The 15,375-nt window shown below is 50.3% G+C and overlaps 1 protein-coding gene and 1 non-coding gene across 2 annotated transcripts; one reads left to right on the top strand and one right to left on the bottom strand.

The window, feature by feature from the left end:
* The first annotated feature begins 3,103 nt into the window (after window positions 1-3,103).
* Window positions 3,104-12,957, top strand: LOC126949171 (nuclear pore membrane glycoprotein 210-like). Its single transcript, XM_050781804.1, has 5 exons — window positions 3,104-3,241; window positions 4,336-4,515; window positions 7,199-7,279; window positions 8,080-8,322; window positions 12,724-12,957. Exons 1-5 carry the CDS (start codon window positions 3,239-3,241, stop codon window positions 12,733-12,735), a joined length of 519 nt encoding a protein of 172 aa, XP_050637761.1. The 5' UTR covers window positions 3,104-3,238; the 3' UTR covers window positions 12,736-12,957.
* A 503-nt stretch (window positions 12,958-13,460) lies between these two features.
* On the bottom strand, window positions 13,461-13,564 carry LOC126949536 (small nucleolar RNA U13). Its single transcript, XR_007723814.1, has one exon. It is a non-coding gene; the product is annotated as a small nucleolar RNA U13 (small nucleolar RNA).
* Window positions 13,565-15,375: the final 1,811 nt, after the last annotated feature.

Genomic DNA, 15,375 nt, shown 5'->3' with positions numbered 1-15,375 from the left:
ACTTTTTTAGGAGAGAAAGTCCTGAAGACAGAATCCCTGAAAGTGGGTAGTTGGCCAGGCACAGTGGCTCACGCCTGCAATCCCAGCACTTTGGGAGGCTGAGGCAAGTAGATAAGGAGGTCAGGAGATCAAGACCATCCTGGCTAACACAGTGAAAGCCCATCTCTACTAAAAATTAGCCAGGCATAGTGGCACGTACCTATAGTCCCAGCTACTCAGGAGGCTGAGGCAGAATTGCTTGAACCTGGGAGGCGGAGATTGCAGTGACCTGAGATCACGCCACTGCACTCCAGCCTGGGTGACGGAGTGAGACTCCATCTCAAAAAAAGGGTGGGTAGACAGAAAATGATTAAAGTGGGGGCTCTTAGGCTGGGGTAAGTGGATTGCCTGAGCTCAGTAGTTCGAGACCAGCCTGGGCAACACGGTGAAACCCCGTCTCTACTAAAATACAAAAAATTAGCTGGGAGTGGTCCCAGCTACTCGAGAGGCTGGGGCAGGAGAATTGCTTGAACCCAGGAGGCGGCATTTGCAGTGAGCCAAGATCGTGCCACTGTACTCCAGCCTGGGTGACAGAGGAAGACTGGATCTCCAAAATAAAAAATAAAAAATAATGGGGTTCTTGCCTTGAGCCCAGAAGTTCGAGGTTGCAGTGTGCTGTGATGATGCCACTGCACTCCAGTCTGAGTGACAGAGCTAGACCCTGTCTCTAAAAAAATGAAATAAAAAAATAAAAACAAGGATCTATTCTAGCCACAGTGGCATACACCTGTCATCCCAGCTGCTGCTCTGGAGGCTGAGTCGGGAGGATGGCTTGAGTCCAGAAGTTTGAGGCTGCAGTGAGCTGTGGTGCTACCACTGCACTCCAGCCTCAGAGACAGAGCAAGACCCTGTCTCTTACAAAAATAATAAATAAATATTAAAAGGGTCTTTGGCAGTGAAAAGGCTGGAAAACCCTAGCTTTTCACTCACACCTTTGCAGTCACTGCTTCACACAGAGCTGGGGCTGTTGGTCAGATACAGAGTTGAGCAAGATGCACGGAACTTACACTGGGGTGACCTCGTGGGCTGCTCCCAGGTTCTGCGATTCAGTCCGTTCTGATTGGAGCTTCTCATGGAGAGCTGCCGCTGAAAAGTAGCTGTCTCATTTCTGCCAGTCCCTGTCTTGCAGTTTCACAGAAGACTTCACGGGGGGCTTCTCTACCGCCAGGGCTGCAGCGGCAGGTGGCCAGCTCAGGACGTGGCATCCTGGGACTGCATTCTCACTCTGCCCCCAAGTTCCTGCACATCGTAAGGTTGCTGTCTGTCCCTCTTGGATCAGCTTCCATTTTCTTTTCTTTGTAAAATATGCAAAGTGGAAATCAATGTTCAGTGAGATCTAGCTCAGCACTGATGTGTTATATCCCAAGCCCATCTCCTGGCTAGCAGTGGGGTTCGTGATGAGAGGTGGGCAGGGCACTATTTGGGGTAGGATTTCCCTTGTCCACTGCTTTCCAGTGCTGGCCTGGTGGGCTCTGCTAGTGGGGTGATAGGCTGGTGCTGAGGGCAAGGCACTGCTCATGGACCTGAGCAGAGGGGGGCTATGCATGTAATCCACCACCCGCCCCTCCACCCCGGCCCTGAACCTTGCAGGTATACCCTTTGCTCCCTGGCTCGTCTACCATCATGACCCATGACTTGTGCCTCGTCTTCCCGTCCCTGGCCAAGGCTGTCGTTTACGTGTCAGACATTCAGGAGCTGTACGTCCGTGTGGTTGACAAGATCAGTGGAAGCTTCATGACAGGGCCTCCTCAGCAGACCTGCAGGAACTGGGAGTGAGGGGGCTGTGGGATGTTTCCTATGGCCTTCGCTTTTGCTCCTGGGGTCTGCATCCCTTCCCCTGTGAGCTTGCAGAGCTGTCTTCTATCTTCTTCGCTCCATGTTGATGATGCAGAGTCCCTCCAGTAAGGGACTTCTTCATCCCAGGTGACATCTCCATCAGGCTTGGCAGTAAATCTTGCTGGAAGTTGCCTCTAAATTAGCCATGCCCTGGGAATTCTTGTCTTTTAGCTGGCGTAGATTATTAACCAGCCAGGCACACGACTCGCTGAGCATGAATTTTCCCCCGAAAATACAGGTTTTGGGTTCTCTGGAGTTTCAGTGGCAAATCAGTACAACTCACTCATGCCAAGTACCATTGCAAAAAAGGACAAGGAATAGATCTTGTTTTATCTTTCACATCAATAGGGAAATTTTACTACTTCAAATATCTGAGGTGACTGAAGCTGGGCTTCCAGAGGGTTGTGGTTGGGATCCTGATTGGATAGAAGGGCTGGTAATTAAAAGGGCATATTAGGCTCCTTAAGAAGCTATTATGCTCTACCCAGCCTCACATACTTCTCCTATAATCTCATTTCCACCGCTGTTTGCTAATTTTCTGTTTCTTCACTGTGTATTTCTGACTCTCATTTCCTAAGGTTCTTATTGTATTCTACACTGCCAGGTGTGAGCTATTCAGTCAGTGAGCATTTATTGAACTCCTACTGGATGTCTGCTGCTGTTCTAAGCAGTGTCTCATCTCCCTAATTAGTGTATTAGTTATTTAAGAGTAGGGAGTGGAACTTACGCCTCTAAGTATCCCCAGTCGCCCTCCCCTGACCCATCCATTGGAATAAGCGCTTCATCAGTTTTCATTTGCTGACTGGCTGATAGTCCAGAGGTAAACCTGGGTGACTCATCCCTGATTCCCAGGTCTGTGGGTTGAGACTGGTGATGCTATTAGTATCTCAGGAAGTCATGGGGCACCATAGATGGTGACATTGGTCTTTCAGAGGCCATCCCCGAGCCTCTGTCTGCACGATGCAGGTGGAGATTGGGAAGACAGTGAAGGCAAACATCCGTGTGCTGGACTTGCACAAGAAGCCCCTCCTGGCCAAATACTTCCCCTTCCTGCACCTGAAGATCCGAGCAGCCTCCCCAGTTGTCACATTGGTGTGATTCCTCCTGGTGGTCACCTCCTCCAGCAGAGATGTCACAAAGGGAACTCCTGAAGTAGGTGATTCCTGGACGAGGGGAGCTCTGAGGTCTCGCATGGGCTCAGTATGTGGTGTGGGGCTGTCTCAAGGTATTAGGTCATGATAGGAGCTGCACTGCAGCCACAGGCCATGGCAGTCGTGGCCCAGGGATTGTTCCAAGTCTATTCACAGCAGCAACATTAAACCAGCCCTGCCAACATCCTCCCTGTGCCTGGGCCACACTGGGGATGGTGGCATCATTAATTTGTGATCCGAAGCAGGTGGGTACTATCTGTGTCTCTAGATGGACTCGCACCTGTCTTCTGGCAATGAGAAATTTGTTTCTGACCAGCAATAGCACAGCACTGCAGAGACCAATCTTCCTACACAAGCAGTGCCCTGGACGCCTCCTGTGTTCACTCACCTCCTCCTGCCAGGAGGGCACTTGTAGGGGATGCAGGAGGAGCAGGTGGGGACTTCACCGGCTCCACATCATGGCACCGGCATCCCTGGTCTCCTCCTGGGCTAGTCCTTGTCCCTTGATCCTCATCTGAAAAGTTCTGAGAGCACCGACAAGAGGATGATTCTAAGGTGCTTTTCAGCAGAAATTGGGAGAAATTTAGGGAAGGAGGCAACTTTCAAAAGAGGAGTCAGGGAGTCCTAAAGGCAGTGGATGGCAAAGTTTGACCCATGCCAGCGTTTCCAGAGGGCATGCTAGGACGTAGATTCAGGGCTGCCTCTGGCTCCATGGGCCGGGGTGGCTGGAGGGTGTGCATTGCTGGTCAGCGACCACACACTGAGAACTGCTGATCCAAGGGGAGGGTTCCAGCTGCGTGAAAGGTCCTTGTTTTCACGGGGTTTCACTTCTCAGGAAGTGGAGCACAGTCACAAACAGCAGAATATGCCCCAAAGAACCAGAGAGCCTCGGCCAGTGGCTGGGAGGCAGCCCCCAGGACCCTGGGGCCCACAGGTCACTGCTCACAGAGGCGTGATGTCCACTCACGAAACATGTAAGTCATATTCAATGCCATGGGTTCAGGGCACAGCAGTTCCTTCTCTCCTCTATCTCAAACGGTCCTTTCCCCGCTCAGGCTGACTCCGAGGAAGGCGACAGTGCTTATCGGGGTCATGATGGAGGTGAGAGCTGAGAGGCCACATCATGCTCCAGCCCCAGTGTGGGCCACTGCATGGCAGCCCCGGCTCCTGGAACACTGCCGTTGTCCCAGCACGTGGTGACTGTGTAGAGGTGGAAGCCATCAGCACTGGGGCCCTGGTTCCATCTGGGAGAGACACAGGCTGCCTGGCACAGTAGGCACTGATGCACTGCTGTTTACTCCCCACTCAGGTCACCTCTGAGGGCAGCCCCCAGCCTCAGTCCAATATCCTTTTCTCCATCAGCAACGAGAACATTGCGCTGGTGAGCACTGCCAGGCTGGTACGAGGCCTCACCATGGGGAAGGGCACTGTGTCTGGGCTTGTGCAGGTGGTGGATGCAGAGACTGGCAAGGTGGTCATCATCTCTCAGGTAACAGACGTGCTGTTGGAGACTGGCACTATCTGAACTCCCCAGGACAGCCAGCTCTGGTGATAGGCCACTGCTTCCCAGAGCAGCTATGCCTGAGACAAAGGCCTCTTTATTGTGTTTGGGTTCTACCTCTGAGGACCACCTCTCTCCAAGGGTGCTGCTTCTGCCCCCTGGGTCTGCAGTCCCTCTCAGGGCTCCCTGTGCAGGACAGCCCTGCTGACATGGGAGCACCCAGACCCCCAGAGGTTGCTCGTCTCCAGGCTGAGTCTCCCAGTCTTTCCAGCTGCTCCTTACAGGACAAGGTCGTCAGCAACCCCTGGCCCCAAAGGGCCCTCCCAGTGGAGGGTGAGGGCAATCGTGGTGAGGGCAGGTGCTGCTCCAAGCACTCTGCCTTCATGTCCTTCAGTCCTCTCGGTGCCCTGTGCATTTTCCTGCTGTCCCCCTTTGATGGTGAGGAGACTGAGGGACTAGCTAGCGGCCCACAGCCACCATGTGCCAGTTCTGGGATTGGGCCCAGGGCCGCCCAGCATCAGAGCTCTCGGGCCTTTTTTTGGTCACTCGAATCTGGGCTTGAGCATGTGCTGATAGTAGAGAAGGGATGCTGTGGGTTGAGCATGCCTTCTGGGTGCATTGTACGTCTCCAGAATAGTGCGGTGTATGTGTGGCGAATTAAAACATTGCACTTCAGCCCTGGAGTTGTATTTCCAGGTGGAGAGAAAAACCTGGGTCGTCTGCTAGCATCTTCTACACCAGCCGAGGTTGTCATCTTCCCCGTCTCTGTGCAGGGTGGAGGACTTTCCAAATTGCTTTTCTGGGCTGGCAGTGAAGGTAGGAGGCTAAGTTAGGACAGTCTTCTCCCTGGAGGGTCTCCCTGCCTCACTTTGGTGGGATTGACTCCAGCAGGTAAAAGTCGGTGTCTGAAGAGTCTGACAACTTCCCTGCTTTGTGAGGGGTGGGTCTCCTTTGGTCCTCTGGAGAGGAGGTGAGAAACCATTTCCGTCTTCTGACTAAGTCTCAGGGCTAAAATTGGGGCCTTTGCATTCTTCGTGACCTCCTTCGCCAGCGGTGACTTGCAGAAGCATCTCAGGGAAGGTTGCTTTGGGGTTCCGCTCACAGCTGGGCCAGAAACTTGGTCTGTAAGAAGAGCCTTCTGTGATGTTTAATGCAACTGTGGAGAGAAACCTGTTTCAGAATCAGTCATCCCATTCCTCATGAGAACTAGGTCCCCTGGAAGCAGTCCGTGCAGTCCTGAGTTCAGAGCCTGTAAACACAGCGCCCCAGGAGCTGGTGAGTGAACTGCCCTAGAGGGGGTGCAGGGAAGTCCTTGTTTTCAGAGGCTGACTTTGATCCGCCATTGAGTTCAGTGATTTACTCCTTTTCCCAGCATTTTCCGTGCCTGCCCAAGTATCCCCGTTAAGCCACAAAATCTGAATTGCAAAGGTGGATGCCCAGATCCAGTGTGTGTCGATTTCCAAGACAAAGTCTTGGGGATGTTAAAATCTGTCCTGGGAACGTGGCAGGGTTCAGATTGGCTTCCCAGAGTGTCACATTCAGGACTATGACTTACAGACAGGAGGCCTGGGTTTGCTTTTTTGTATATTTGTTTTGTTTTGTTTTGTTTCTCTAAAAAGGATTGCAGCCTCAGGAACTGGTTCATTTTCCAGTAGCTAAAAGGGTAGCTGACTGGAAATTCAGCCAGAGGGACACAGGGCATTGAGTATCCCTCCTCTTTGTTGTCTGACTTTGCTGGCATTCTTCCCTCTGGGTCCCCCATCTGGTGGATTGGGGAGGTGCTGGGGAAAGGCCCTGGTGGCCCTTGGCAGGTGGAGGGGCTGCATCACCAGCCCCATCTGAAAGGCATCTTCTTGAGCCCAGGCAGGCAGGGGCTTCGCCTGCAGCCCCCGTGTCCTTGCCTGGAATGTGATTCTGGTCAGATGCTTCCAGTTCCATCTGTCCAATCCAGGTCACACGAGCAACACCCCAAGGCCACAAGGAGGGCCAAGACTAGCAAGAGGAGACTGAGCAGAAGGATAAGTGAAAGGAAGGGAATGAGTACTTATCAAGCACCTACTATGTGCCAGGCATTAGCCCAGGTCATGAGGCACAGAATGTGGGCTCAGCATGAGTACATGGCAAAGAGTCTAAGAGGTTTAATCACGTCACTTCCGCATGAGTCAGCAGCACTAGAAAGAAGCTAGGAGAGTTAGATTAATAGGAGTATGGAGTTGAGAACGAAGGAGGTTATAAGGTCTGCTCTAATCAGATTCCACTGGACTCCTGCATTTGTCCCTGTACTCTGTTTAGTCAGATATAAGCAAGCTGGATTTGGGTTTGGGAGGGTCTGGAGACCTGTTGCTTGAGGGCAGCCTGGCCCAGAGAAGAGCAGACCCCAGTCCCTGGCCAAGTCTGAAGTGCTGACCTGGAGCAGCTGGATGAGACAGGGTGGCAGCCTCAGAGCACTGGGCTGGGACCTGCGGGGCCGTGGGAGAGGCAGTGGCTGGCTCATGCAGGGTGAGCCACCCATAAAACCAGGCCTCTCTTGGCAGAGGAGCACGGTGCTGGGCATCCTGAGGGGCCTTCTCGCCACAGCCTCTGATCTGCAGCCTCCTTCCCTTGAGGGGTAACATTCCAGGCCAGCACAGCGTCCTGGCACCCCGCACCTGAGTGCCATGCTCTTCCCCAGGACCTCGTTCAGGTGAAGGTGCTGCTGCTTGGGGCCGTGAGGATCCGCGTCCCCTTCACGCGGATGAGGATGAGCACTCAGGTAAGGGGACCTCCTGAGCTCTGAATCCGGGTTCCCAAAGAGCCACTGCTGGAACCCTGTCCTCGAGCTACAGCACTTCTCCACCTCCTCCGTCTGCCCAGCCTGGGTATCTAGGGGCACAGTGGCAGCTTCCCGCCCACCCCTACCCAGAGAGACACCCTCTTGTAGCCACTGAAGAAGGCCTGCTTCCTGCTAGCCTGTCACCTTCCCACACCTCAGATAGCACCAGGCGCCTAACAGGAGCGGGGTGACCGTAGCACTTACTCCACTTCATGCTGTCTTGGATATTAATCCGTTTGGTGTTCATAGCAGCCCTGGGAGGCTGGTGTCAGAACCATCTCCATGTCGCAGATGAACAAATGAACCCACAGAAAGCTTAAGACTCATGCCAGGGCCACCCAGCTAGGAAGTGGCAGCACTGGCAGTGGACTGGACAGCTCGGCACGGCACCTGCTGTGGCCTTTTGCCGTCTCACCTCCACTTGTGCCCTCAGCAGACTCTCAGCAAATAGAGACTGAAGGAGCTGGGGACCCCACCCTTGTGTGCCCTGTGATCACGGACCCCGGCTAGATTAGGAGACAGGGGCCCCGAGGAAACAGCACTGTGGGGCAGGGCAAGCTGTGCTGCTGGGGAACACACAGCCTCCTAGACCTCCAGGGACTCCTTCCAGAAATGGGTCTCTTGGCCATGGGGAGGCGCAGCCCCCTGCAAGGGAGGGACGGCGTGGGGAAAACAGTCCCGCCTCTGGTTTGACTGGCATTTCATCAAAATTCCCAAATTTGTGTCGTGTCCTTCTCTAGTTGGGGAAGAACTGGGTATATCTCCTACTGCTTGAAGGAGGCAGCACAGCTTCTGGGGGCATTCCTAGTGCTGGGACCCCGCTGGTCACCAGGCCTGACTTCTCCCCACCGATGTCCATCTATATCACCCGGATCACCAACCACCAGAGCCCTTTCTCCTTTGGCAATGCCATGCCAGGCCTGACCTTCCACTGGTCTGTCACCAAGTGGGGCATCCTGGACCTCCAAGGGCAGCACCACAAGGTAGGTAACCACCCACCGAGAGCTCACCTCCCACCCCTGTCCCAGGCCAGCACCCTGAGAGACAGGGACTTCCCACAGGAAGTCCCCACCCTCACACCCAGAGAGGCCCTTTCTGTCCCTTCCCAAGGCTCAATGGGACTCCTTTCAACTAAAGGCTAACCACACAGACAGGGTGGATAGGTTCCTCTCCTAACAGAAGTGGCCATGTGGGGAAGTCATAAAAGTCCTGGGAGGTCAGAATCTGCAGCTTCTGACCATTTTCTGAGATGATGTCTGGCAGCCCTCAGTTTCCCCTGGTTTATCCCAGAGGCCAAACTCCCCTTCCCTTAGCCCAGCGAGGGTCCCTGGCTCCTCCTGAGATGTCAGAGCTGGAAGGTGCCAGGGAGAACCTACTAAGTCCCTGTTAGTGTTAAGCAACGCCAGAAACGGGAAGGGACTTGCCCAGGGTTGCCCAGCAAACCAGTGGGGAAATGGGACTGGGCACCAGCCCCTGTAACTCCAGGTTCAAGCCCAGGTGGACCCTGGGCACACAGGACCCAAGAGGAGGATGGGCTGAAAGGTCGCTTCCTGCCCGGTTCAGAGACAGTGGGGATGGAGGCTAGGGGAGAGGCCCAGGCCCGGGAACGGTTTCCCAAAGGCTGCCTGAAGCTTGTCTAGTGTAGGACGAATGCCTCCCGACTCCACCCAGTGGGAACAGGGTCCTGTCCCCAGTGCCTGGGGGCTCTCCCAGATTGCTCTAATGGAACACAGGCAGTGAGACTTGTTAACAGGTATCTCAAAATAGAGCCATCTGTGGGTACACACTGCAAAACCCAGCATCGCTCTGGGGACCTACACACACTGAGGGCTGCGGGACGTCCTGTCATGAAGACCCCTGGCTTGCATGGGTTTGCCCAGTGTTTTCCAAATGCACATTGTGAGATGCAAGCAGGGCGGGGCCTGTGTGCCTTTGCTGGGGGGACCATGTCTGTGAGACCTGACCCTGAGAAGCTTTCAGTCTTCGGGGGGGGGTGACGGCAGCTCATTGCAGTGGGGTGAGCATCTGTGTGCGTTGGGTGCTGTGAGAGCTCAGAGCTGGGGCCGAACGAAGTCTTCACAGAGGAGTCATGTTTCAGGATGAGAGGGACTGGCAAAAGACTGGAGGTGGGAACTCACTTGATGTGTGGCAAAAGTAGCAAGGAATTCTGAACTTAGGGTCTGGGGTGCCCCTTCACGCAGCGAGAGACTGGAGCTCACTGTGTCCCAGTGGTCGTTAATGTAATCATCTGTGTTTATTTAACAAACATGCACAGAGCACCCGACAGAGGCTGAGGTGCCCTTGCGCACTTTCCAATAGTGCCGCGTCCAGTCCTCAGGTGAGGCCTATGGGGCAGGGGCCGCAGGGGCTGCTGCCTGCTGATGTCCCTGAGACAGGGAGGAGCTGGGAGGGAGGGAGTCAGACCAGTTTCCTCTTGGACAATCACAAGTTAGTTCAGATGATATTAACCACAGGCCCAGGGCTCAGGCCCAAGGGGCGTCTACCTGGTCTGATCAGAGGTCAGTGGAGGGCTCAGGGCACAGCTTTACCTGCCAGTGAGTGACTGCCCCTGAGCCAGGCTGGGTGGCCAAGGAGGCAGCAGCCCCGAGGGACCTTAGAGAGGGGACTTACACAGGTGGTGGACACATCTGGAGTCTTGCAGAGAAGGGGCCTGGAGTTCCCAGGTAAGTGCTGCCGTCTTGGGCTCAGGGAGCCACCAGGGCCTCGGAGCACCTCCGCGACCCAGGATCAGATCTGAGCCGACCTCATGAGGCTGATCATCTGCTGGACTGACTTCTCGCCAGGTCCCTGTGTGTGTCTATGTGGATCCTGCAAGAACATGGCCAGACAGAGCCAGCCAGAGGGGCCTGGGAGGTGGAATGGGGGTTGTTCTGAGACAGCGGCAGTGAGGAGCAGGATGTCCTGCTGCTCATGAGAGGAAGGTGGTGCCTTGCCCAGGCTCAGTCCTGGCACAGTTACCCTGAGCAAGACCCTGGCACTGGAGTTGTGTGTGCTGCCCTCCGAGCTCACATTCTAGCAGGTAAAGTTCTCTCACACTGGGCATGGAGGGAGAAGCTTGTGTTTCCAGGCTCCTTGAAGGAGCTCCCATTAGGCTGCGCGAGCATGAGCCTGCTTGCCTTTTCTCATCACATCTCTGACCTTTTCTCTTTTTTTTTATTTATTTTTATTTTTTATTTTTTTCACACAGGGTCTTGCTCTGTTGCCCAGGCTGGAGCATAGTACTGTGATCACAGCTCACTGCACCCTCGAACTCCTGAGCTTAAGCGATCCTCCCAGCTCAGCCTCCTGAATAGCTGGGATTACAGGTTTGTGCCATTACACTTGGCTATTTTTTAAATTTTTTGTAGAGACAGGATCTTGCTATTTTGCCTCATGCTAATATCAAACTCCTGGCCTCAAGCGATCCTCCCACCTCAGCCTCCCAAAGTGTTAGGATTACAGGTGTGAACCACCGCACCTGACCTCTACCTATTGTTAGTTATTTGTGTCTTTCCTCTTTATATCTACATCAGTTTTCACCATAGAGTTGTCTATATTACTCATTCTTTTCAAAGAAAGTTTTTTATTTGATTGATCAAATTCACTTTTGCTTTCTAATTCACACATTTATACTTTTACCTTTGTTAGTTCCTTTGTTTTATTTTCTTGGAGTCATTTTGCATTTTTTCCTATTCCTTAAATTGAATATTCAATTTATCTGCTGTTTCCTTTTATAAAATAAACATTAATTTTGCAAAAATAATACATGCTCATCTTTTTTTCAAATAACTCAAGTGACACATAAAAGTTGAAGGGTTGGGAGGCCAACGTAGGTGAACCACCTGAGGTTAGGAGTTCGAGACCAGTCTGGCCAACATGGCGAAACCCTGTCTCTACTAAAAATACAAAAATAATAATAATAATAAATAGCCAGGCGTGGCGGCAGTGGCCTGTAATCCCAACTACTCAGGAGGCTGAGGCAAGAGAATCGCTTGAACCCTGGAGTTGGAGGTTGCAGTGAGCCGAGATCGCATCATTGCACTCCACCCTGGGCGACAGAACAGGACTCCATCTCAAAAAAAAAAAAAAAAAAAAAAAAAAAAAGCTGAAGGGGACAAAGCAAAATATAAGGTAATGATCATCTCAGAGTCTCACAAGAATGATTTATTGTCAATGTATGATGATCATTATTCCAGATATCTCTCTAAGCATTTAAATAGACAGAATATAAAGAGATACTATTTTACAAAATATGGTCATGCTAATTGTAAAATAAAACATAAATTAAATTTTAAGAAAAAAGGCTAAAGTAAAACTGTAGGAATTATTCATTCAAAATTTTCAAACTTTTTTTCAAAAAAGATGTTAGTTCCTCAAAGATCTCTTTAAAAAAAACGTGATTATGAAACAATGAAATTGTTAACTATTGTTAATTATTATTAGCAAGTTCCAATTTTCAACTGTATGTTTTCACTTCTTGGTAAGAAAAATAAAGAAATTAGAACACTTATACTGTCTCCTACCTCTCCTCCTTCTCACTCATGATTTTGTACATTTTATCATTTTTTTTTTACATTGTCAGCCTCTATAATATTAGTATTCTTCTTGGTAACCATACTTCTCACAATTTAGTTTTAGTTGTTGAAGTGAAATTTAAGTAGGTTTGATGTCAAACACTAATCTTCTTCTCATGGCTTTTGCATTTATGAATTTTAATATTTTAATCACTTCTTTGTTGCTTAGTTCGAATTGTTCCAAGTACATTTTTTTCAAAAAGGATCATGGTTGTTGTCTGCCCTGAGCTTTTTCATGCTTGAGAAGGTCTACCTGGTACATACATATATACATGAACGGTTTAGCTAACTGTAACATTCCTGGTTCATACTTTCACTTTGAGCTTTGTACATTTCCCTCTCTCTCTTCTGGAATGGGGTATGGAGATGGACAATTCTGAGAACAAATTTCCACCTTGTATTGTGTGTTAGCTATTTATTGCTGCATAACAAATTATCCCAAAACTGGGTGGCTAAAAACAATACATACTTATTATCCCACAGTTTCTGTGGGTCAGAAATCTGGAAACAGTTTAGCTAGAGGATACCGGCTTGGAGTCTCTGTGAGGTTGTGCCTAAGCTGACAAATGGGGCTGCAGCCACCTGAGGCTCACCCAGGGCTGATGTATTTTCTTCCAGGCCCACTCAGATCCTTGTGACATGGGCTTTTTGGGGGTCTTTATGGAGGGTTACTCCCTTGATGAGTGACTGAAGAGACAGAGAGAGACAGAGAGAGAGAGAACCCATGCTAGAATCCACATACTTTTATAACCTAACTTCAGAAGTGACATACCATCACCGTCACTTCCTGTTGCCTTCTGTCACCTACAGATAAACCATTAAGTCCAGCCCACGTTCAAGGGGAGAGGAAGTAAGCACCACATCAACCACAGAAGAATAGAAAGAAGTTGTGTGCATGTATTTAAGACAACCACGTACCAGGAACTGCTTTTTTTTGGTATAGATAACTATCTTTTTTAAAATTTACCCTTGACATTTGGAGACTTCATCCAGTTACGTCTGAGTTGCAAATTCAGGTATATCTCTAAAATAATTTTCTTTGATTACATCTTCACATATTGTTTTCATTTTACTTATTCTTTCTTCTTTTTCAGGAAAACCAATTATATGTTGGATTTTCTTTGCTTTCATATTTAATATATCTGTAATTATTGTTATAACTATATTGTTTTCCATTAATTTTTTTCATTAACTTGTGTTTCTTCTAGCTTATTTACCATGTCCCTAACTGTGTTTTTAGTTGTGTTTATTCCATGTGCCTCAGTATATTACTATTTGTGTATAGATTTACTGCAGAGCGCAAAAGCACATAAAAACAGCAAATATATTCTATATGCAAACAGCTATACATAGTTGCTGCTTTTAATGTGGTCTTGTGCTCTGTATTATTTTTGCTTTTCATTTCTTTTCTAGGCTCTTCCCCTTTCTCTTAATCATCTAATCACATTCTGTGGCCTTATTATCTCTTTTTTAAAACTTTATACTTTTTCTTGAGCTTCCTGCTATTTTTTAAAAGACCAACCATGGGGATTTTTTTCTTTTTTTCATGTCAAACAGGTAATGTGCTGAAGTTGTAACAAGGTTTAAGGGAGGCACATCTCATATATGAGTGTGAAAATCCAATCATCACGCTTATGAACCACAAAAGGATCTAGATAGTTTTTCTAGCTTTTCTGAAATTATAAAGAATTGTTTGCGTAAATTCTTTCAGTGTCTAGTTGAAGGCTGAAATTCATCCATGATGTGTGCACTTCATCTGCAGTGTGCCTGCAAGCTAATTTCTTCATCCCCTTTTTTCCTTTTTTTTTTTTTTTTTTTTGAAATGGAAGTCTTGCTACATTGCCCAGGCTGGTTTCCATCTCCTGGGCTCAAATTATTTTTCCGCCTCAGCCTCCTGAGTAGCTGGGACTACAGGTGTGCAAACCCATGCCCAGATCCTCATCCCTTTTCGGTAGCATTTTTGTATGCATCTCAAATGCCACCAATGAGTGCCATGGATTCAGATGGGGAATCAAATTCACAGTTACAATCATCTTTAGTTTAATACGCCATGCCGATAGCTCCACAGAAGGACACAGGGCAGGGGCTTCAGCATTCACTACCTCTTCATCTGACTGGAGGTTCCAACAGCAACCCAGGCACACAACTTACTACATTCCCTTACCCACACGGGACAAGGGCAGCTGCAAGACTAAATGCTCGTGGGCAAACTTGACACAAAAGCATCCCTTCAGTTTCTCACTAGTTTTTTCTATTATTCTGATCATATAGGCCCAACCCTGATGCCCACTCACAGCTCCCCATTCAGGTGTGAGCCCATGGATGAAAGAGGAACAGAAAAGAAAGTGCACACAACAGGACATGTGTATCCACCCCTGTAATTTCCAAGGAAATGGCACTGAGAGAGGAGGCTGGAGGTAACTTCCCCAGGTAGGCCACAGTCAGTCCAGGTCTGGTCTCAACCATTTTCTCACAGAACCCTTGCTGGCTTTTTCTAAGCATCACTGTTTCCTTAGGATTTCACTTGTCCAACCAGAAACCTCTGTGGCCAGTGGCGCCTTTGCCCGAGTTTTGCTCAGGCCTGCTGGGCTCATTCCTCCCACTCAGCCCAGCAGGCTGCACTCAGCTCACCCTACCAGTCCAGATCCCCACCTGCCAAGGGTGATCCAGGCTTGCAGTGGCAAGAGGCATGTGAGTGAGTGAGTGTGGGGTCTGGCCACTGCCCATAGCCAGGCATGCCAGCTGCTGTGGCAGGGTGGGTAGCTCCAGGCGCTGGCACAGGTGACTGCTCCATGCAAAACTGCAGCTGGATCAGATGTACCACAAACAGCTTCTGCTGTGGGTACCCGCATCTGGACAAGGGAAACATGGCAATGCCCAGAAGCCAGGAGCTGCAGAGCCCCAAAGAGGGTGTCACAGCCCTGGCTTGGGAAGCCTCTAGGTCTGGGCTCCCCAAAGGGCCACAACTCTTCTCTCCATCTTGTCGCTTGCAATGTGGCAAGCAGCGGGGGGCATGTTTCAGCCCTGTCAGTCCCACCATTCAGTGGGTCCTGAGTTCTTGTCCCATGTCCAGGAAGAACAAGATACACGGACAACTGGAGGGTGAGCAAGGTGGAGAGGAGTTTTATTGAGCAACAGAACTGCTCTCAGGAGACCCAAAGTGGGTAACTCCCTTCGGCAGGCAGGTTATCCTGATAAGTGTCCAGCTCTCAAGTGGAAAGGAGACCTGTAGTGGGTAGCTCCTTTCCACAGGCAGGTCGTCCTCACAAGTATCTGAGCCTGGATTAGTCTGGGTTTTTATGGGCTCAGAAGGGAGGAAGTGCATGCTGATTGGTCCATGGGTGGCCATGGGTAAGCCTGGAAAAAGGACCATAACTTCTCACTTTGTGCTGCAGCCTCCATCCAAAACTGGTAGCCCAGGCCCCAGGCTTCAGGTCATCCCTGACTTGAAGGTGGGGTTTC

This window comes from Macaca thibetana, chromosome 2, assembly GCF_024542745.1.
Source record: "Macaca thibetana thibetana isolate TM-01 chromosome 2, ASM2454274v1, whole genome shotgun sequence".
NCBI lineage: Eukaryota > Metazoa > Chordata > Mammalia > Primates > Cercopithecidae > Macaca > Macaca thibetana.
The sequence above is the reverse complement of the archived record's forward strand: the minus strand, read 5'-3'. Positions and strand labels throughout refer to the sequence as shown.

Coding starts and splice junctions, on each gene's coding strand:
- LOC126949171 (XM_050781804.1), top strand. Junction 4,516..7,198: donor AGGTGGTCATCATCTCTCAG/GTAACAGACGTG, acceptor GCTCTTCCCCAG/GACCTCGTTCAGGTGAAGGT. Junction 7,280..8,079: donor GGATGAGGATGAGCACTCAG/GTAAGGGGACCT, acceptor GTCCTTCTCTAG/TTGGGGAAGAACTGGGTATA.